This window comes from Pseudopipra pipra, chromosome 8 (assembly GCF_036250125.1).
Source record: "Pseudopipra pipra isolate bDixPip1 chromosome 8, bDixPip1.hap1, whole genome shotgun sequence".
NCBI classification, from domain to species: Eukaryota; Metazoa; Chordata; class Aves; order Passeriformes; family Pipridae; genus Pseudopipra; species Pseudopipra pipra.
This window is the reverse complement of record NC_087556.1, coordinates 22,851,322-22,870,629: the sequence shown is the minus strand read 5'-3', so window position 1 is coordinate 22,870,629 and position 19,308 is coordinate 22,851,322. Positions and strand designations below refer to the sequence as shown.

General features: G+C 62.0%; 3 protein-coding genes across 13 annotated transcripts; all 3 read right to left on the bottom strand.

The window, feature by feature from the left end:
* Window positions 1-532: 532 nt before the first annotated feature.
* Window positions 533-6,572, bottom strand: LOXL4 (lysyl oxidase like 4). Of its 2 annotated transcripts, XM_064663034.1 has the most exons (15): window positions 6,301-6,572; window positions 5,476-5,771; window positions 5,161-5,339; window positions 4,798-5,009; window positions 4,231-4,269; window positions 3,886-4,108; window positions 3,561-3,744; window positions 3,158-3,312; window positions 2,704-2,871; window positions 2,340-2,502; window positions 1,974-2,217; window positions 1,617-1,732; window positions 1,385-1,521; window positions 1,079-1,190; window positions 533-962 (listed from the first exon to the last, which is right to left on the bottom strand). In XM_064663034.1, exons 2-15 carry the CDS (start codon window positions 5,747-5,749, stop codon window positions 892-894), a joined length of 2,277 nt encoding a protein of 758 aa, XP_064519104.1. In that variant the 5' UTR covers window positions 5,750-5,771; window positions 6,301-6,572; the 3' UTR covers window positions 533-891. The 2 variants fall into 2 exon arrangements, with proteins under 2 accessions (XP_064519104.1, XP_064519105.1); XM_064663035.1 differs by having other exon boundaries at window positions 5,476-6,572.
* Window positions 6,573-8,648: 2,076 nt separating this feature from the next.
* Window positions 8,649-14,341, bottom strand: PYROXD2 (pyridine nucleotide-disulphide oxidoreductase domain 2). 9 transcript variants are annotated; one of them, XM_064663038.1, is made up of 16 exons: window positions 13,067-14,341; window positions 12,642-12,661; window positions 12,315-12,408; window positions 12,162-12,235; window positions 11,896-12,042; window positions 11,600-11,753; window positions 11,323-11,447; window positions 11,112-11,209; window positions 10,565-10,706; window positions 10,339-10,473; window positions 10,165-10,237; window positions 9,886-10,042; window positions 9,600-9,754; window positions 9,356-9,462; window positions 9,130-9,250; window positions 8,649-9,026 (listed from the first exon to the last, which is right to left on the bottom strand). In XM_064663038.1, the coding sequence occupies exons 1-16, from the start codon at window positions 13,242-13,244 to the stop codon at window positions 8,956-8,958; spliced, it is 1,851 nt and encodes a 616-aa protein (XP_064519108.1). In that variant the 5' UTR covers window positions 13,245-14,341; the 3' UTR covers window positions 8,649-8,955. The 9 variants fall into 9 exon arrangements, 8 of the variants coding, with proteins under 8 accessions (XP_064519108.1, XP_064519113.1, XP_064519110.1 ...); XM_064663043.1 differs by having other exon boundaries at window positions 9,356-9,407; window positions 9,886-9,968; XM_064663040.1 differs by having other exon boundaries at window positions 11,323-11,384.
* A 129-nt stretch (window positions 14,342-14,470) lies between these two features.
* HPS1 (HPS1 biogenesis of lysosomal organelles complex 3 subunit 1) lies at window positions 14,471-19,297 on the bottom strand. Of its 2 annotated transcripts, none has more exons than XM_064663036.1 (18): window positions 19,118-19,297; window positions 18,891-19,028; window positions 18,682-18,824; window positions 18,347-18,455; window positions 17,969-18,129; window positions 17,790-17,892; window positions 17,585-17,689; window positions 17,424-17,499; window positions 17,245-17,312; window positions 16,529-16,696; window positions 16,278-16,454; window positions 16,143-16,210; window positions 15,887-16,009; window positions 15,722-15,786; window positions 15,381-15,526; window positions 15,169-15,282; window positions 14,948-15,030; window positions 14,471-14,683 (listed from the first exon to the last, which is right to left on the bottom strand). In XM_064663036.1, exons 1-18 carry the CDS (start codon window positions 19,214-19,216, stop codon window positions 14,521-14,523), a joined length of 2,109 nt encoding a protein of 702 aa, XP_064519106.1. In that variant the 5' UTR covers window positions 19,217-19,297; the 3' UTR covers window positions 14,471-14,520. The 2 variants fall into 2 exon arrangements, with proteins under 2 accessions (XP_064519106.1, XP_064519107.1); XM_064663037.1 differs by having other exon boundaries at window positions 17,969-18,090.
* Between the last annotated feature and the right edge of the window lie 11 nt (window positions 19,298-19,308).

Genomic DNA, 19,308 nt, shown 5'->3' with positions numbered 1-19,308 from the left:
CTGGAGACATTCCCTTTTATCTGCTGTTAAAAAGATAGAAACCACAGGGGAAAGAAACACAGAGAGCAAGGGCACGATGTGCCCTGTCTCTACGCTGTGCCCAGGTACAAGGGCTTTGGGAGGCAGAGTGGCCTCACCACTGCTCCCATGGCTGGGAAGCTGCCAGAAAAGTCTGGGAAAGCCCATGGTGGCTGGAGATACCGCGGCTGGTGGGCTGGCTGCTGGCCCGTGCTGCCACAGAGCTGGCTGGGGTCCTTTGCATGCACAGGGTTAGCCAGTTCAGGGCCAGGGTGCCCTGGCTGGCGGGGACCACTGGTGGCAAGCCAGAGCTGCTTGATGCCAGCCACATGCAGACAGCCAGGGGCTGGTGGCCCGGGGGGGATACTACCTGGCTAGGGACCCATTGTATAGACCACAGTTGTTCTCAGCTGGGGACTGGCTCCATAGTCCTCATGGGAAAGAGCGCAGCAGAGAGTAGGGAATGATGGGGTTGATAAAGGAGTACACCCTCTCCCATAGCAGAGCACCCTGCTCCCATCTCACAGCACCTTTATTGAGGACAGGACTGGTGCATGGGTGGCCAGTGACTGTCCTGAGTCTGCTGGAGCAAGGGAGGTTGGGCAGGCAGGCTGAGGTAGTTGTCCTGGGGGGCACTGGAGCTGTGGAGGTGAGAGCTGCTGCAGTACCTGGGCCGCTCTTGCAAGTCCCGCTGGCAGCACGGGACTGGGCACCCCTGGGCACTCCCCACCAGCCCCAGTGTTCATCTCCATCCTCTGCAGCAGCATCAATAAATACAAAAGTCTTCAAGTCCCTGAGCTCAGTCTGGTGCTGCCGGGGCACGGGAGTTGGACTGTCCTGCAGCACTGCTGGGACCATGCCGATGCCAAGGGGTCACACGAGGTTGCTGGCCAGGCGTTCTCGTCTCTCCAGGTCGCTCACCACGTCAGCACCATAGGCATCACCTGGAGAAAGTGACATGAGTGGTGATGGGGGAGGAACAAGGAACCTGTGGCACTCCCCGCCCTGTCACTTCTCCCACCCTGTCTTTCATGCCCTCTATGCTCCTGTCCCTCCTTACTTGTGTGGCAGCTGTGCATCCAGACACGCTGCCCATCATACTTGCACTGGCACCGCATCACATTGTTGGAGAAGTCTGACTCAGCCACTTCGTGCTTGGGGTTCACAACCACCTGAGAGGGCAAGAGGCAGGGCTGGGGGCATCTCTGCCATGCCCTGGCCAGGCAGGGCTGTGGCACATGCACAGAGGGGTGCAGAGCTGCACCCCAAGGTGCAGGGTGAGGGAGTGCTGATGGTGCCCATGTAGGGCAGCCCCCAGCCCTGAGCTCCAGTGGCTTGGTACCCCCCTGACCCTCCATTCCCATACCTGGAAGGTGTAGCTGCCTGGTGGCACATCGGTGATGTCAATCCACTGGCAGTCGATGTCATGGCGGTAGGTGTCCCAGCACCCCACGCTCACCCCTTGCTCCCCAAAGTTGGCACAGGCGAAGCGTCGCTGCAGCCCTGCAGGAGGGTAGGGAGGTGAGGGAGGGAACAGACAGAGCCCTCTTCAAGGAGCAGAATGAGGGGCTGCTGTAAGCTCTGCAGACAGCACGTACCCTCGGGGCAGTTGGTGTCCTCCAGGCAAAAGCTGGCCTTGTGCCCCTCCGCCACCTTGGAACCATTGAGAGTTAGCAGGTCATAATGGGTAAAGACCTCGATGCTGTGGAAGTGCCTGTGGGGACAGGGACTGAGTACAGGGCTGGTGCACATGTGGGCGGCCCAGCTGCCCTGCCAGGAGCAGGCAGCACCCAGGGACTCAGCAAATTACAGCCTTGAAGCCAAATAAAGCCATAATGACAGTGTTGACGTGGATGCTGTTAACTACCTCGGGTGAGACAGCCTCTTGGGACCATGCCCTGCCTGGCCCTGGGAGGGGGCAGCTCCTTGCCAGCCTCTGCCCATGGGCTACTCACCGGTGGCACTGGTGCCAGGTCCAGGCATGCCGCCCCATCCTGGGTCGGAAATCAGCTCTTCCCAGGTTGTGGATCTGGGAGGAGAAGCGGAGGAGGCGGCGGAAGCCATAGGGCCACTGCATTTGGTCGGCAGAGCGGGAGAGGCAGCGCTCCTCATGGGCGCAGTACAGCAGCCCCAGGGGCCGGTCCTCCAGGTAGGCTGTCTCCTGCACCAGCTGGGCATTCATCACCAGGTCTGGGGCATCTGGCATGAAGGGAACCAGCAGGGATTGAGAAGGTGATCCCCACCCTGCATAGCTCCCCCTACTCTCCAGGAGAACAGGGGTGCCGCCTCCCAGCAGTACCCCATGGGCTCCTGCTACTCACGGGCAGTGCAGGTGACCCCTGCTGAGAAGCGTCCCCCGCCGCTGGGGCAGTGGACAGGGCCATGGCGCTGGCACTGCTGGAGGGCCAGCTCGGTGCCGGCACAGCGCACCCCGCTCATCACAACCTGGGTGGCATCGGGGCTGCCTGCCCAGTACCACGTCTCCTGAGCAGAGGAGGAGCACAGTGCTTGGACCAGTCCTCCCACCCCCTGCCAGAACCCACCTGCCTCCCTCCCTGCCCTAACGCTGCCACCAGGGCTTTTTGCCCCGGCTGTCCCATCCCAGAAGCCCAGCCACCCTATGCCCACACTACCCATCCTGCAGGACCCCTGGCACTCCCAGCCCCAGGATGGGAACCCACTCACCTGGAGGGCATGGCTGGCAAAGCCCAGCCCCAGCTGCCTGCAGACCACCATGGCCTCGTTCAGCCCCCACTGTGCACCGCACACTGCACCCCACTGCAGCCGCCCCTGCACCGGCACCAGCACCTCCACTACACCTTCTTCGGGGTTACGGCCCCCAGCCAGCCGCACCTGCCAGCAGAGAAGGGCTGAGCTGGAATGTGGTGCAGACCCCAGCTCCCCTCTCAGCACTGCAATGGGATAGGCAGCCCAACACATCTCCCTCAACTTCTTCCTCTTTTTCTCCCCACTTTTCCCACCAGCTCATCCTGCAGAATGCCATTGAGGTGCTGCTCTGTGTCGCCTCCATCCCCTGGGTCACCCCAGAGCTGCTCTGAGCATCCACACCAGGCACAGAGCTTGGTGAGCAAGGGCTGTGCAATGGAGCTTTGGCTCTGGGGAAGAGACAGGGGCTCACCTGGCTCTTGAAGTCCATGTTGGGCATGTGGCAGTGAACGGCAGCATCAGCCTTGTGCTGACACCCGCTCCGCTCGGCATCTTGGAAGCGGCACTCACCCAGGCTGCGCTCATGGCCAGTGCATTGTACATTGCTCATATGGATGGGCCCCAGACCTAAAGCAGAGGAAGGGTCAGTGCTCCTTGCTCCATGATCATCCTGAAGCAGGAACCCCCCCCTCCTTCCCCTGGTCTGGGCATTCCCTAAGGGAATGGGGCAGCCCATGGCAGGAGCAGACAAGGGAGCCCCATGCCAGGGCAGGCTGGAGCTGACTGAAGAACCCAGGATGCTCCAACAGGACACATTAAACCAGTGGCTTTCCCCATCATACCCCTCCAAGTCCATGCTGTGCCATCTGCCTCACCTTGTCCCATCTGGGCTCCCACCAGGGCCTGCTTCGCTGTCCCGTAGCCCAGCTGCCGGCACACCACACTGGCTGCAGTGAGGTCCCACTGCTTGTCACACACGGTGCCCCACTGCCCGTGGCGTAGCACCTCCACCCGGCCCTCGCCGGGATGGGTACCCGCTCGCAGCCGCACCGGGAGCACCTGGGCATGGGGAGCAGCTGGTCAGCACCCCCAGGACATGGCCACCCACCTGCACAAGTGCAAATGGAGTGGCTGGGTGTGCTGCTCAGCTCTGAGACCCTCTGTCGCTGGGATGAGGTGCGGGGCTCTGACAGGGCTCACCTTTCCTGGGGAGGCCTTGCTTTTGCTCTTGCCCTTGCCTGTGCCCTTCTGGAAGGCCGGGCTGGGGAGACAGCTGACAATGGCATGCATGCCATGGGGGCAGGCGTGCTGGCGGGGGGCTGGTGGGGCCACCTGTATAGGGCAGCGGGCCAGGTGGGGCTCCGAGCCCTTGCACTGCACCCTGTGGACCCAGAAGCTGTTCTTCTGGCTGAGAGTCTTCAGGCTGCCGAGGGAGAGGAGCAGGGCCAGTGTCAGCTTGGGTGCCAGAGACTCACCCCCACCCAATATCCATGCTGGGTGCCCACCCAAGGTGCCCTGCCTGCCCTGCCCAGGGCTGAGTCCTACCTGGAGTTGGAGTCCTTCAGCTTCCTATTCCAGAGCTTTCTGCGGGTACACAGAGCCAGGAGGTTGGGGGGTGTCACGCTGACACTGCACAACTGAACCCCCCCCCCACCCCATCACTCCTGCCCTCCCCAGCAGGAGCTGGAGCCATGAGGTCTTCCCACAGAATGTCAGGTTCTCTCACACTGGCGATTACCGTGCCAAGCCTGGCTGTACCATGTGTCCCAGCAGGACTGTGTGACTCCTGGCATTGGTAGGGGCTCATTATGCACTGTATTTATAGTCCCAGTCTGAGACAGGGGTGGAGGGATTGAGAGACACTTGCCTTTCCTCTCCTTTCTCCCACGCTTTGCCAGTCATATCCGGTGACCATACCCACAGTCCTCTGGATGCTGCTGAGCCCAACTCTGCCCCTTGTCAAGGCCACAAGAAGGGGACCTAGGCATGGCCAGGCACCTTGCCCACCCACACATATGTGCAGCCCTTCCCTGACGCCCCCTCCAGTCTCTTGTCCCCTCCAGGCACCTGCCCCACATGCTTAGGTGCAATGCATGTTTCCCACATCCCTACCGGTAGAAGCTGGTGTTGATCTGCTTCTCACGGGGGAAGCCCAGCATCCCACAGACCACACGGCTGTTGTTCCTGGTCCAGTTGGCATCACACACCTGCCTCCAGCGCCCGTTGTGCTTCACTTCCACAGCACCCTCCGTTACTGGCATGCTCAGCTTGGCTCGTGCCAGGATGGGCTTGAGCCGCACCTCCTCCAGGCTCGGCCCTGGCACCTGCCGCAGTGGGCACAGGGTTGGGCATGGGACTCCAGTATCGAGGGCGGGGCATACAGGATGGGGACAAGGGAAAGGGTTAGAGGGACCTGCTCCAGTCCCCCTGGTATACCCTACTGGGAACAGGGGAATTCCGTGACCCCCCACTCACCTCTCTCAGGTTACCAGAGGTGGTGGCCTGGGGGGAGCTGCCAGGCAGTCGCTGTCCTGAGCACACCACACCAGCATCCTCACCATGGTGGCAGTCACTGATGCCCCAGCCATTGTGGACACACTCTGCCAAGGAGCCTTCATTGCCCCCACACTGCACGTTGTCCAGCCAGATGGGGCCTGGGGAACACAGCACCACGGGCACCATCCAGTGCGTCCCGCCGGCTGCCTGCACCTACAGTCCCCAGGGCAGGTTCCCCCTCCCCACTGCCCTCCCCAGAACCCCCCACCCTTCCACTCCCCACCTGCCCCTTACCTTCCCCTTGGCCGTAGGTGGCACTATGGGTCCAGGTGATGGCTGCGGTGTAACCCAGCTGTCTGCAGGCAACGGTGGCCGCATGGAAGTCGAAGCCGTCGTCGCAGACGGTGCCCCAGCGTCCCTGGTACAGCACCTCCAGCCGGCCCTCTCCCGCTGGCCCCCGTGGTCCCCCCAGCCGCAGCTGCACTGGGGCCAGGTCCTGCCCGCTGGGGGCCACCCAGCACAGCAGCAGCACCAGAAGGATGGGACTTGTGCCAATTGGCATCACCATCGTGGTTCTGCAGGTGGGATGCCTGAGGACAGCCTGACAATGAGCCCTTGGGGATCATGGCAGGATGGGGGTGCTCTCTGTGCCCCAGGAGTTGGGCAATGGTGTAGGGCTATCATGTCCCCTTGAGCAGTGGTGACATCCCTGTCCCTGTGCCGTGGGGGATGCAGGCACTAGACCCTGCCACACTTGCAGCATACCCCACCTCTGGGCTCAGCCCCAGCCCTGCACCCATCACTGCTTCACCCAACCCTGGCACAGCCCTCCCAGGAACCGACAGCCATGGGCAGCCCCATGAACATTGCCCTGTGCTCTTGTTGCTTCCTGCCTGCCCCGTGCTTCGGGACATGGGTGGGAGCCTCACAGAGCCCCCCTTTATTTCCCACTTGGATCCTTTGCCGAACACCAGGGTCCCTCCCCTACCCATCCTTCACACAGCTCTGTCTCCATCATCCCATCTCTTCCCCTGCATTCCCATTCAGAGCACTAGTGGGGTTGCTGACCCCCTCCAGGTGCCCAGATCTCCCCCCGCCGGGGCTACCGCCGGTACTCACCCTGGCAAGGGATGGCGGTGCAGGACTGGCAGCGATGCGGGGCAGGCGGTGGCGAGTGGACGCGACTGCTGGCTCCCGCTGCTGCTGGCTCCCACGGCTCTTGACTCCCGCCGAGCACCGCCTGCAGCCGCTTTTATGTTGCAGCGGGGTGGGCCGCTCCGGGGGGGGGGGAGCCTCCGCCCTCCCGCCTCGGGCCTGGAGCCCAGCCCTACTCCCTGCCCTCCCCCGGCCGTATCCTGCCACACTGGGGCAAACCTGTCCCCGCCCCAACCCCTGTCCTCCCCGCAGCCTGAGGGGGCTGAGGACCCCCGGATACCCCTACCTGCCGTGACCTCCTCCCAGTCTGAACCCAATGCCCCCGGTCGAGGATGCTTCTCCCATGGGTCTGATCCCCAGCCAGGCAGAGCATGGACCTTGTGGAGGTGACAAACTGTCACGCTAGGGACACCTCAAAAGGACACCTCTTGCCCCTTCCCACCTACACACTGGCTCAAATGGGCATACAGGCAGGGGGTGCCTCGGGGTGCTGCAATGGGGCCAGGACTCGGGGGGCACAGAGAACACGGCAGGCTGTGGGATGGCATTGGAAGTCCGGACTACAGTTCTCCCAGGGCTCAGGGCATCACCTGGGCCATTCCTGAGCCAGGCTGGCTGTGAAGGTCCTCAGGCATAGCCTTTCTCCCTGGGATGTGGAGACTGGGGATGCCCCCCTCCCGACCTGCCCCGGGAGCAACCTCCGGCTTGGGGTGCCGCCAGTCCCCGGGGCACCCTGCTGCCCACACGCCCGCCGTGCCCCGCCGTGGGATGGGGATAAACAGGAAACCCTGTGCCCTGGCTGTGCCCAGGGACCGGCCAGGAATGTGCCGGTGGCCACCGGGCTGTTTGTTTGGAGTCAAAGCAGCTGGATCCTGCCGGGAGGAGCCAGAATCAACACGGCCGGGAATAGCCCGTGAGCTCATCGCCACGTTTCGCAAGAGCTCCAGCACCTCTGGGTGTGCATGGGTGCACGGCGCCGGGACCCGCTCTCAGGAGACCCTCATCCCAGCCCTCTGCCTCGTCCGGGCTCAGGGCATGTGCTGAAGCCTCTCCTGCGATAGGAGTCCCTGGCCAGCCCCAGCATGGGGGACACGGAAAGCCCTGGGGAAGGGCAGGGTTGCAGCCAGCAGTGAAGCCTGTGACTCATTCGTGTCAACGTTTTGGAGCTCAATTTCTAAAGCGTGAGGCCAGAAGTCCCCCTGGCCTACCCACCCGGAAGAAGCTGGTAGGGGTCCAGGGCAGGCAGGTGCTGGGTACTGCTCCCAGCTCTGCCTCTGCTCCTGGGGTCAGCAAGAAGAGGGCAGGGAGGGGGCTGGTGGGCTCTCCCACACCTGGGACCTGCCAGCCTCACCCCGCAGCAGTGGGGGCACTGTGTTGTGCTGCTCATTGTGACCGTGGCAGGCTGGAGGCATCCCCCTTTGCCTTGAGGTGTCACTCAGTGAGCCCCTCATCTCCCTCGGGGCTCACTGGGTGCCAGCACCTGCAGTCCCGGGCAGCCAGCAGCGGCAGCAGCTAAAAATACGCAGCCGGCAGCAGGGCAGCCCCGTGCGCGGGAAGCTGTGGGCAGCAGGCGGGCGTGCGGGGCTATTCTCAGAGGGCTGCGGGACTATTCCTGGCCAGTCAATATTGATTCAGCTAGCTCAGGTGTAGCAGCTCAGCCTGTCAGCACCGTATTTAGGGCCCAGCGGGAGGCGAGGTGGGCGGCTGAATCGGGAGCATTGTCCAGGGGAGGAAGAGGGCAGGGAGAGGATGTGAGCTCTGTAATCTGCAGCCAGTGGCTCCCGGGCCTGCTGTGGCTGAGGGTTGGCCAGCACGGAGCATCTGCCTTGGTGATGGAGGGACAGAACCAGAACATGCGCAGGCAGCACCTGGTGGGAACAGTAGGGAGTGTGGGGCACAAGGGAGTAGCTGCCACTCCTGGCTCCTGTGGCCTCTGAGCTGCTGGGCACATGTCTGCTCTACGCATACCTTCCCAGAGCTGGGGGACGGGGGACAGAGGACAGCTGGGGCCTCCAGGTAGCAAAGCAGGTCCCAGGCAGCTCACTGGCTGACTGCTTGTTCTAAGCACCATTGGAAGGTCCGGGCCAGCCCAGAACTGGAGGACTGTACAAATGGCCCTGCACACACCTGAGCCTGCATCAACAAGCACAGGAGAGGGTGAGGAGCTGTTTGTCCCTGTTCACTGCTCTGAAATGTGCCAGTCCCCTCTGGCACCTCCGCTGAGGTTGCAGCACCAGCCACAGTGCAGCCCCTCATGTTGGCATGGTGGGAGCTGCGTGAATTGCTCAAAAATCACAGCAAGAGTGCTCATGACAGAGCCCGGGCCAAGGTTTATTTCCATGGGCACAGGCAGGGGCTGAGTGAGGCTTACCAGGATCACACAGTGCACAAGTCACTGCAGCAAAGCTGGGTTGTGGTAGGCTGGGAGAAGCCACCTGTTCAAGATAGTAGCAGCTGAGAGCACAGCTGGACCCTGCCAGACTGCACCCTCATCTCTCTGGGGATGCTGCTCTGAGGTGTCTGGTAAGCAATTTGGGGATGGACAGGGCTCTGCATGGGATCAATGAGGCTTGCTGCTGCCACAAGCCTGTATTGGTGAAGTCAGCGTCACCATTGTCATCAGAGGCTCCTGAAGTCCTTGAGGGCCACCTGGGCAGCATTGCGTCCTGCTGCTCCCATCACTCCTCCTCCTGCAAGAAAGTAGAAATGGGGAGTGGTAGTGCACCTCTTCCACATGCCCCTGCCTTCCTTCTGCAGCCCCCCAGAAGGGTCCTGGCTCGCAGCTCTGCTCACCAGGGTGGGCTCCACTTCCACACAGGTACAAGCCAGGAATTGGGGACCGGTAGCCAGAGTAAGATGGTGCTGGCCGGGCAAAGTACAGCTGGTCCAGAGACATCCCTCCGTGGAAGATGTTCTGCCAACAGAGCTCTATGTGAGCTGGCTGTGCCTGGCCCAAGACTGTATGCCCACCAGCATTGGCACCATAGTGATGCTCAGAGGTGACACGCATGGTACCCACTCCACCGGGCAGTCCGAAGATCCTCTCCAGGTCTGGTGGTGTCAGGATATCCCTGCCAATGACGGATGCCTTAAATCCTGGGGCATAGTCTTCAATGCAGTCGAACACTAGAGAAAGATGAAGGGACTGGTGGGCAGCTTGGGGGGACATGGGAGCAAGCCCATGCACAGTTACAGGGCAGCTCTGCCCATGGGCAGGGACCCGTGCTCCTGGTGTTACTGGAGTCTGTGTATGCATTACCTACCCCTGTCTGCATACGCATTTCTGGCCTGCTCGTCCCAGGACTGACCATCTGCCAGCACGGACGGGGTGTACTGGGTGAAGAGGGACACAACGTGGCAGCCCTGTGGGGCCAGTCCTGGGTCCAGCGCTGAGGGGATGCAGAGCTCGATCATGGGCCTGAGGGAGCAGTACACCAGCTGTGCAGGCAGAGAGGGACCCAGCCACCCCACACCTCTTTCCCCAGCACCTGCCATGACTGTCCTGTCCCTTCCCCTGTGGAACCAAGGTGTGCCAGTGCAGGCTCCTACCTGTTGGAGGGGTGTCCGTGGGTAGCCTCGGTGAATGCCTGATGCAGGAGGTGGGTGTTCTCGCAGTTGAGATGTATGGAGCACTGGTGGTGGGGCAGGGGCTGGCCGTCACGGGCATTGGGGGCAGCCAGGAAGCTGGGCAGCCGATCCACTGCCACTGGGCATGGGATGGGGAAAAGGGGGAAGCAGGATGGGGAAATGGGGGAAGCCTCTTATTGAGCCTAGCACTGATGTTCCTCCAGCAGGGATAGCAGCAGAAGCGTCCTTGAAAGTACCTACCATTGATCTTGGTGACGGGGGAGCGTGTGTCAACCTGCCGGATCCGCTGGACAAAATCCTTCGGCAGCTGCTTCTAGGATGGGATATGCCGGTGCAGAGACTGACTGTGAGGGGCAAGTGTGGATGAGGGGATGCTGACATGCCAAGCCCCCACCAGTCCCATGCACCCCATACCTGAGGAATGAGTTCCAGGAAAGTGATTTGGGGGGAGGCATTGGAGAGCACCAGTTTACTCCTCACCTCTGTACCATCCTGCAGCGCAACACCCTGTGCCCGCCCGTCCCTGCCCAGCAGCACGTGGCACACTGCCTGGGCAGGCAGAGGGGACAAGACTTCACCAAGAGCATCCCTGCTTCCTGCAGGATGGCAAGGCATCTCCCCTCTACCCGGCACCCCATACCTTCTCAGCAAAGATGTGGGCTCCCCGGGCTGTCGCTGCGTGGGCAATGGCTTGGGACAGGGCTCCCATCCCACCTGCCACGTAGCCCCAGGCTCCCCGCCGTCCCTCTAGCTCGCCCATGACATGGTGCAACAGCACGTACCTGTGGTAGCAGGATGCTAGGTTAGGTGCCAGACGAGGGGACGGGTCTGTCCCCTGCATGAGCAGAGTGAGGGCGGTGCCACAGCCCCCACAGACGGGACCGTGCCAGCTCATAGGATGCCAACTCAGTTACAGGGAGCATGCACCAGCCAGGACTCAATCTGACTCAAGGTTAGGGGTGTCCAAACAGCAAAGGGATAGGTGGGGGCCACCCAGGAGAGCCATATGGCAGGGATGGCCCCTTGCCCAGTTCCAACCCTTGAGGCACCCTGGCAAGGCTGAACAGGCAGTGAGAGGGAGAGGCAAGGAGTCAGGGCATTGGGTACTGGGGTGCAGCAGAGCCAAGTACAGAGTGTGGTATGGGGGGACAATGCAGCCATGAGCCCCAGGGGGAAGGGACCCTCACCCGCTGCCGGGGGTGTGGGGGCTAGTCATGGCTCCAATCACCGCGTCAGTAGCCAGAGTTGCCTTCAGGGGCTCTGACTCAAACCACTGATCCAGGATCTGGCCCAGGAGAAAGAGAGCATGCCAGGCTTGGGGTGCGGAGCTGCCGCAGCACCCTTGCAGGAAGGACCCGAGGCAGTGGGTGGCTCCACACTGCTACCATCAGCACAAACCTTGGAGATGGGAGCTGTGAGCACCTCGTAATAGCGGGGCAGCTGCTGGCCGAGCGCCAGCCCTGGGGGTGGAGAGGTGGTGTGAGAGCTGCATTGCTGTACCTGGGCTGGCTGCTGGTGCCCAGCTGGGTTTGGGGAACAGGCAGTGGGACCAAGGTAGGCAAGCCTACCAGAGCCTGCCAGCCCAGTTGGGGCTCCTGAGGAGGCTCTGCATTGCTCAACCCAGGTGCTGGCAAACACTCCTTGCCATTGGGGTTCCCCAGCACCCCAGATGTACCTGCCTGCAGCAGGGGCCACAGGGCTCGCAGGTTCCTGAGCTGCTGCAGCAGAGACCCCTTCCCCAGGGCAGCTGTATCCACTGGAGGAGAATCCAGCAGTGGGTCAAGGGCCGACACCATGCCCCCCATGAATGCCTCATACTCAGGGTAAGCCTGAAAGGGGACAGAGAGGGAAAAACAAGGACTGCACCATGGTAGGTGCAATGGATATCACACCCAGGAGCAACCCTGCTGCTTCAGGGACAGGGCAGCACCTCAACGGCTTTGCTGTGCCAGGTGCGTGCCCCTGCAGTACCTGGGCATCCTTCTGGGAGAACTGAGCAATCTGCTGCTGATTCTGGGCCATGTTGTGTCCCAGCAGGAGGGAGCGAGGAGGGCTCCTGTCCTCCAGCAGTGGGGTGAAGGAGTAGGGGTCCCGTGGGAGCACCCTCAGGCCATGCCGCTACAAGACAGGGATGTTCCTGCTACAGGACTCACCCTGCAGAGACAGCCTTGCAGCAGGGGCACCCTGCCTGCAAGCTGGGAGGTGCTGGCAGACCAGCAAGGGATGGGTGCCAATACCTGCAGCTCCAGCTCGGCATAGATTTGTGGCCGCAGCAGGCTGAGCAGGTACGACGCCCGGGAGAACTTGAACCCTGGAAGATGTGGGGTAGAGGAGGGTGGCCACACCCAGGGCTAGCCAGGGCCAGGGTGACAAGGGGCATGCAGGGGTACCTGGCACAATCTCCTCTGTGACAGCTGCACCGCCCAGCACGTGGCGCTTCTCCAGCACAGCTGTGCGCACCCCTGCCTGCTGCAGGTAGGCAGCCTGTGGGGAGCATGGCATCGCACTGCCCATCCCTCCAGCTGGGATGTGGCCCTGTCAGTCTGAGCACCCTCTTGCACATGGTGCTCCCCCTCACCAGGGAGGGCCCTGTGGGAGCCCCCAGCCCCATGGGCACTGCCACAAAAGCCCTCCCTTGACCACTGTGCAGACCCTTCCCAATCCCTGGCTGTTCCCCAGGGATAGAGGAGAGGCAGCATGCCATTCTTGGTACTTACTGCCACCAGCCCGTTGTGCCCTGCAAGGAGAGAGAGAGGTGAGCAGAGTCCAGTGTTGGGATAGTCCCACAGGACAGGGCACCCTGCCATGCCTAGGCATGGGGGAGCCACAGCCACCTGAATAACGGGCTCTGGACACAGGGATACAGGTGACAAGGGGTATCCTCCACTGGCCCTACAGCCCTGGCCCTAACGGTGCAGGGGAGGGGAACAGAAGTGCTCAAGGCAGATGTTCCCTTTGTGCCCTGCATGCTGGGGGGCTGCAATGTGTGCCCAGCTGTGCCAGACCCCTGGGGGTTTGCAACGTGTCCAGCACTGCTGTGGTTCCTGCCTGGCCACTCCCCTGCCACCTGCTGTGGGGGAAGGACAAGTGGGAGTCCCCGCTGGCTCCCCAGAGCTCGACACTTGCTCCCTTGCTCCGTTACCTGCCCCGATCACCACCGCGTCGTACTCCCGCTGCAGTCGCTCTGCAGCCCCGGCGTGGGTCAAACGTGCTCCTGACAGCCCCAGGGACAGATGCCAGTCCTGCAGCCAGCGGGAAGAGCAGACTGTGTTCAGTCTTGCCTGGATCCTGGTTGCCATTGCCCCACAGTGCCTGGCCATGGCTGCCCTGAGTCCTGCAGCCTGGACTTTGCTTTCCTGGCGGAACTCTTCCCAGGGCTTCCGGGCACGGGGAAGAGATGGGGGGGCCCGGGCAGGGAACGCCTTGAGGCAGGGCCAGCCACTGTGTGCCGGGGCTTGCGGGGACGATAGGCGGGACAGGAGCACATGCCGAGCAGCACTGCCCCTGCTGCTGGCACTGACGCTGGCAGTTTTGCAGGGGGCTTGCAGCAGGGCTGGAGACCAGCCCCAGTGCTGAGAAGGCGACAGGGTCAGATCCTGTCTGGGGTTCAGCAGGGTGCCAGGTACTCCCCAGACTATACTCCAGGAAGGTGCTGGGCAGGCAGGCGGGGGCCTGAGAGCCGCCCCTCCTCCAGCCCCTGTTCTGTTTCAGGATGATCCAGAGGCATGTGGCTGGGGTGATGGGCCAAGCGCTGCAGGTCAGAGTGAGTTTGCCCCACCTTGAGCAGACAAGCCCCAAGCAGGTGGGGACAGCAGGAAAAGGGGCAGCCTAGGGAAGAGGTTGGCTTTGAATCCAGTGCTATTGCTCGGCAAATTCCTGCCCAGCAGGATGGGGCAAAGGACCTGTCATGGTCCAGTGCTCTCGGAAGAACCATCCTCAGCTCCAGGGAGCAGCATGGGAGCAACAAGGGGCAGTGGCTGCCCAAGTCCCTTGTGGCTGGCCTCAATCCCGACTGTGCCCGAGGTCTGGACATGCACTGAGTCCTGATGTGCCTGGGACACACATAAACTGTCTCAGATTTACTTGCTGTTCCCAGAGGAGCTCAGACCTGCGGCTAACCAGTGCCTGGGAGTGTGGGTGTGGGGAAGGGGGTACAGGACAGGATGCACCTCCCCAGAGCCTGCCTAACGTCTGAGGGCCTCACACCCCACATTTGGGGGTGAGGGGGAAGGGGGATGCACTCCAGACCATTTCTCCATGCACGTTTGGCTACACTATTTTGAGCTCTGGCCAAAGCCAAGCAGCAATGCCAAGCTAACACTATAAATCCTGCTCCAGAAAAGCCCTTTTCAGCAAGATGGTGATGTGCCAACAACTTCTCAGCCCCACTCTCTGCCTGTCCCCAGAGGCTGCTGGGTGGCAGTGAAAACCCATGGAGAGCAGGGAAGGGGGTAGTGCCAGCCCTGCCAGGCTGAAGGATGGGAAGGCTGCCTGTCACTTCCTGCAGACACAGCCCACGACACAGACACTGATAAAGCAGCCCAGGTTCCTGGAACATCCACACCCGCTTTAATGCCCGAGGTGGCCAGAGGCAGCTCAGAGCAGAGGGATGCGGGATGGCTCCCAGAGGCGCCGGGCCAAGTCGCAGGCCTGCTGGACCACAAGCTCAGAGGGGATGATGCCCAGGTGCACAGTCAGCAGCTCGTAGCACTTCACTACTTCTGCCTGGTGGTTCTTGCTGTAATAACGCAGCAACTTCCTGGGGAGGAAAAGAGGCCTTGGCAGGTAGAGTGCACACAGGCACCCCCTTTCTAACCATCTTCCCTTTAGAAAGTCCTTTGCAAGGACACAGAAGAACCATGGCACCAGGCTGGGGAGGTGGGCTGGTGCAACCCCAGTGACACCACAGCACCAGTATCACCCTGCAGTGACACCCTGGTGAGGATAACATTACTCACAGGGACCCCCATGCCAGCCTAGCTTTGAGCCCCGGTGCCAAACCACAGGGCTGGTGACTGCTCACCTGTAGTAGTCCCCTGCCAGCATCCCAATTGGAGCAGAATCATCAGACAGAACCGGTACCTCTATCACCTCCAGCTTGTAGCCCTGGGGAGAAATGACAGCAGAGGGCAGAAGCAGGGATGGGACTGCTGAGGGGCCAGAGCTGGCTGTGCCTACAGCCCCTCTCCCTGCCCCAGAAGGTGCTGGGGCAGAGGGGCTCAGCCCCTTCCTGGCCCCACGTACCAGCTCATTCTCAAACCAGAGGAAGTAGGAGCAACAGTAGTCGCCATCCTGCAGCATGAGTGTCGTGTAGCCCTTCTGTAGGTATCGCCGGGCCAGTGTGATCAGGGACCAGACCTGGAGGACAAGGGACATCTGAAGCCTGAGCAGAAAATCCTCCAATTACCACCCCCTCTGGTGGTTCCCATGCCACCTCTATCCCCCATGAGCAGTACCTTTCTCTTGATGAAGCTGGCCAGGGGACCCTTGCCGAGCTCTGAGCTGGACTTCTCTGTCACGCTGAGTGATGGTGCCATCATCTGCCCAGCTGTGCGGTCCACATAGATGAAGTGCACCAGGCCAGGAAAGTCCTCTAGGTATGTGGGGTGGGTTAAGGGTGTCCAACAACTTTGGTGCCTTTCCAGGACAGCCCCTGAGCCTCGGGGAAACTGCCTTCACCCACCACACTCCTCCCCTTGACCCTGGTGCTGGGGAACAGGGTCCCACTCCCACGTCTGCTACCCCCTTGAGGACACCCCCTCTCCAGGCTGTGTTCCCAGCCGCAGAGATGGGTATGACACCATGGTGATATTGCGCCTGCTCTTCACCAGAAGGAAGTCCCGCCAGTCCAGCAGCTTCTCCCTGTCGAGAAGAAGCATGGTGAGAGTCCAGGATCCCCAAGTCCCAGCACAGCTGGGTGTGCAGCAGCCCCTTGGTGATGCTGGCCACCCCATGCACTCACCTCATCAGCTTCTGAGCATGGTCCCGCAGCCCCTGGGACAGGCTGTGGCCAGCAGAGGTCAGGAAGAGCTGGCGGTACACAGAGCAGAGCTGCCGCTTCACGCTGGCCACTGCCTGCAGCAGCCTGAGCCAGGAGACACAGAGAATACTGAGTTTGGACACTGGGTCCCCAGCACTGCAGGGACAGCTGTGCTGGCCCCAGCCTGGAAAAGGCGCCTGCCTGCTTTGCAGACTTTCCCTGGCCACTCCCTACTCACTCCAAGGAGCTCCCAGGCTCGCTCCGGGAAAATATCTTGTTCTTGAAGTCCAACCAGGTGTTCTGCAACTAAAAAGACAGGACTGTGTCAGGCTGTGGGGACAGCAGGACAGGGTCCTCATGTTCCCACTCCCACCTGGATGTCCTGTCCACTCAGCTTCTTCACAAACTTGTCCATGCGCTGCCGCAGCTCGGCCAGGAACGGGTAGGAGCGTGCGACTCCCGCCTCTGGCCCCTCTTCCAGCTTCTTCTCCAGCACCAAGAACCCATCCAGCAACTGGTATAAGGTGACAGCCACCTGGGTCATGGGGCCCTGCCAGGGAAGGGAGATGTGGGTCAGGCAAGACTCAGTCCAACATCGCCTCCCTGACCTCAGAGGCAGCTCACCTTGGTCAGCAGCACGAGGGAGATGCCTGGCCAGAGTGGCAGGCAGTGCATAGTGTGTGGCAGCAAGGGGCAGTAACCTTCCCGCAGGCTGGCATCCAAGAAGATCCTTCTGGGGTTTGAAGCTTCAGGGACCAGAGGCCCCAAGGTCTGGAGCAAGTCCTCTGCCATCTGGGGAGAAAGAGAAGATGCTCAGCCCCCCCGTGGGTATGAGGCAGCCTGCACCAACCCGGGATGCTCTGTAGGGACATGGTAATGCCCTGAAAGCTGCAACCAGGCATGACAGAACTGAAGGAGCTGAAGGGGCCATGCAACAGAAGATCAGCAGCAAGGGAAGTGCCCAAGAACCCCAAAAGAGCACCAGACAGAAAGACAAAAGTTGCAAATGCCTTAAAGTGAGGCCAATGCTTACTTGCAATGTGTGAAGTGCTGCAGCATCCATCACAGAAGCAGCCCAGAAAGCCCAGAGGCAGCAGAGGGAGACACTGGACTGCTCTGAGGCAGCCCTGATTTCTCTCTGCTGACAGCTCTGGACAGGGAGACTGTAAGCAACGCCTCAGAGAGGGCACAGTTAGGCACAACATGTGGGACACAAGGTACCCACAGCTGCAGCACAGCAAGAGACGAGTGCTGAAGATCGGAGACCGCAAAGAGCACAAAGAGCATCGGGACAGGCTGTCGAGGTGCGGAGCTGGGAGGCATTGCAGGACTGTGCTCACCTGGACATCTGCAGCTTCTGCCTCCCCAATGCTCAGCATCTCAGCACCCTCTGACCAGCTCTCGCTGCCTGCAGGGAACACAACAGCAGGTCGCCCTTCCCACTAGGCCCCTTCACAGCCTCAGAGCCTCTGCAGGGCTGGGGGCAGGGGGCAGGGCTGCTGCCTAGCTGGGGACTCACCTGTGCTGTGCCTGCCTGGCGAGGGCTCAGGTGTGTAGTAGACCTCGGGCACAGATTGATCATCTGTGTCCTGCCACTGAGAATGGATGTGTCAGCAATGGGAGCAATGCAGGCAGTCCTTCCAGCATACCACCCTACAGCTCCTGATCTCATGGCCTCACCTGGTCATCTGAGTCCTTCTCTGCAGCTCCATGGGAGCCAGGGCCACTCACAGGGATGCTCTCACTTCTCTTGGGTCCCTCAGGGAGAACGTTCCCTGCCATGGGCTTCCAAAAAGAGGGAAAAAAAGTTAAGCCCTGGCTGCCAAGGCATCCCCCCACAGGAGCACCTTGACCTGCTCTGGACCCCAGTCCTGCTCTAGATCACCTGGGGGCTGAGCTCCTCCTCGGCACTCTGGCTGGGGTACAGGTCCTGCACCAGGAGGATGAGGACAAGCAGGTCGGCCGGGCGGATGGAGCTGGCATTGCGGCTGCAGGACAGAGAAGGGAAGGGTCAGCCAGGAGGATAAGTGGTGTCTTTGGGGAGGGCGGTGGGGCCGGGTGTACCTGGAGTAGAAGGCCAGCAGCTTGGTGTGCACCAGAAGGAAGGCATGGCCCACCTCATCCCCACCACGCTCAGGACTGGTATTGATGTACTGCACCACTTGCCGTTCCAGGAACTCAATGCACTGCTCACACAGCTGAGGGTGGATCAGCCGCTCCACGGCCTGGGGTGCAGGTGGGAAGAAGGCTGCGGAGTTCCCCTAGACCCAGCCTCACAGCAAGGGCAAGGGCAAACTTGCAAGGGCAAGTTTGAGCTTCCAGTGCTCCAGGGAGTTGCCCCAAAGTCCCCAGCCTAGAGCCTTTCCTCACATCCCGGGACTCTATGCAGCCTCACACCCCTGGAATGCCCCAAAAGTGAGGGACATCCCGGGGCATTGGTACCTCCACTGCAAAGCTCTGGTCCTCCTCCCGCAGGTGGCTGTAGGTCTCCAGAAGGCCCCGCAGCAGGCTCCATACACGCTCCCGCTGCTCTGAGTCAGCTGGCCGCAACCTGCACCGGTCACAGAGTGTGAAGTGAGAGGCAGCTGTCACCTCCTTGTGTGAGACGGACACCACAAAACCCAGCTGCAGCCCAGCAGGCAGGGGGTCATGCTGAAAAGAGGCGTCCCAGTCTGGAGACACCCACTCCCACCCCTCGGTGCTGCACGAAGGCACCGCGTGGCAGCCACCCCAGAACCCCGGCATGCCAGCCCGTGCCGGTGGCCGTGCCCACTCACTCCTTGCGGATGAGGTGTGAGTCGAGCGTGACGAGGCCACAGTGAGCCTCCACCAAGCGCCGCAGCACGAAGAGCGTCCGGCGCAGGTCGTCCTCAGTCTGCGTCCCGTCGCCGTTCACTGCGATGTACAGGCAGTCCCCGAACTGCAACCGGCAGCGCGGTCAGGCGGGGGCCGGCCTGGGGTCCCCGGTCCCCGGTGCCGGTCCTACCGTCTGCAGGACGTGGAGGTGCCGCCCGCCCTCGGTGGCGAAGCAAGTGTAGGTGTCGGCGAGCTTCTCCAGCAGCGCCGCGCAGGAGATGATGAGGGGGGCGAAGAGGGTGTTGAGACTGTCCTCCAGCGCCGGGCCCTGCGCCACACGCTCCCGGTCAGCGCCCACGCGCGACCGCGCCCCCCGCGCCCCCTTCCCCGCACCCGTCCCACCCCGTCCCGCCCCACCTGCCCGGCGTGGGGCGACCGCAGCCGGCGGAGGAAGGCGCCATCGGCCCAGTAGAAGAGCAGCTCGGCCGCGGTGCTGGCGATCAGGACACACCGCATGGCCGGGGCGCTGCGGGCACCGGGGGCTCCGGGACCGCGCGGCCCCACCCGCCCCGCGCCGCTTCCTGCTCCGCCGCGCGTGACCGCCGCGC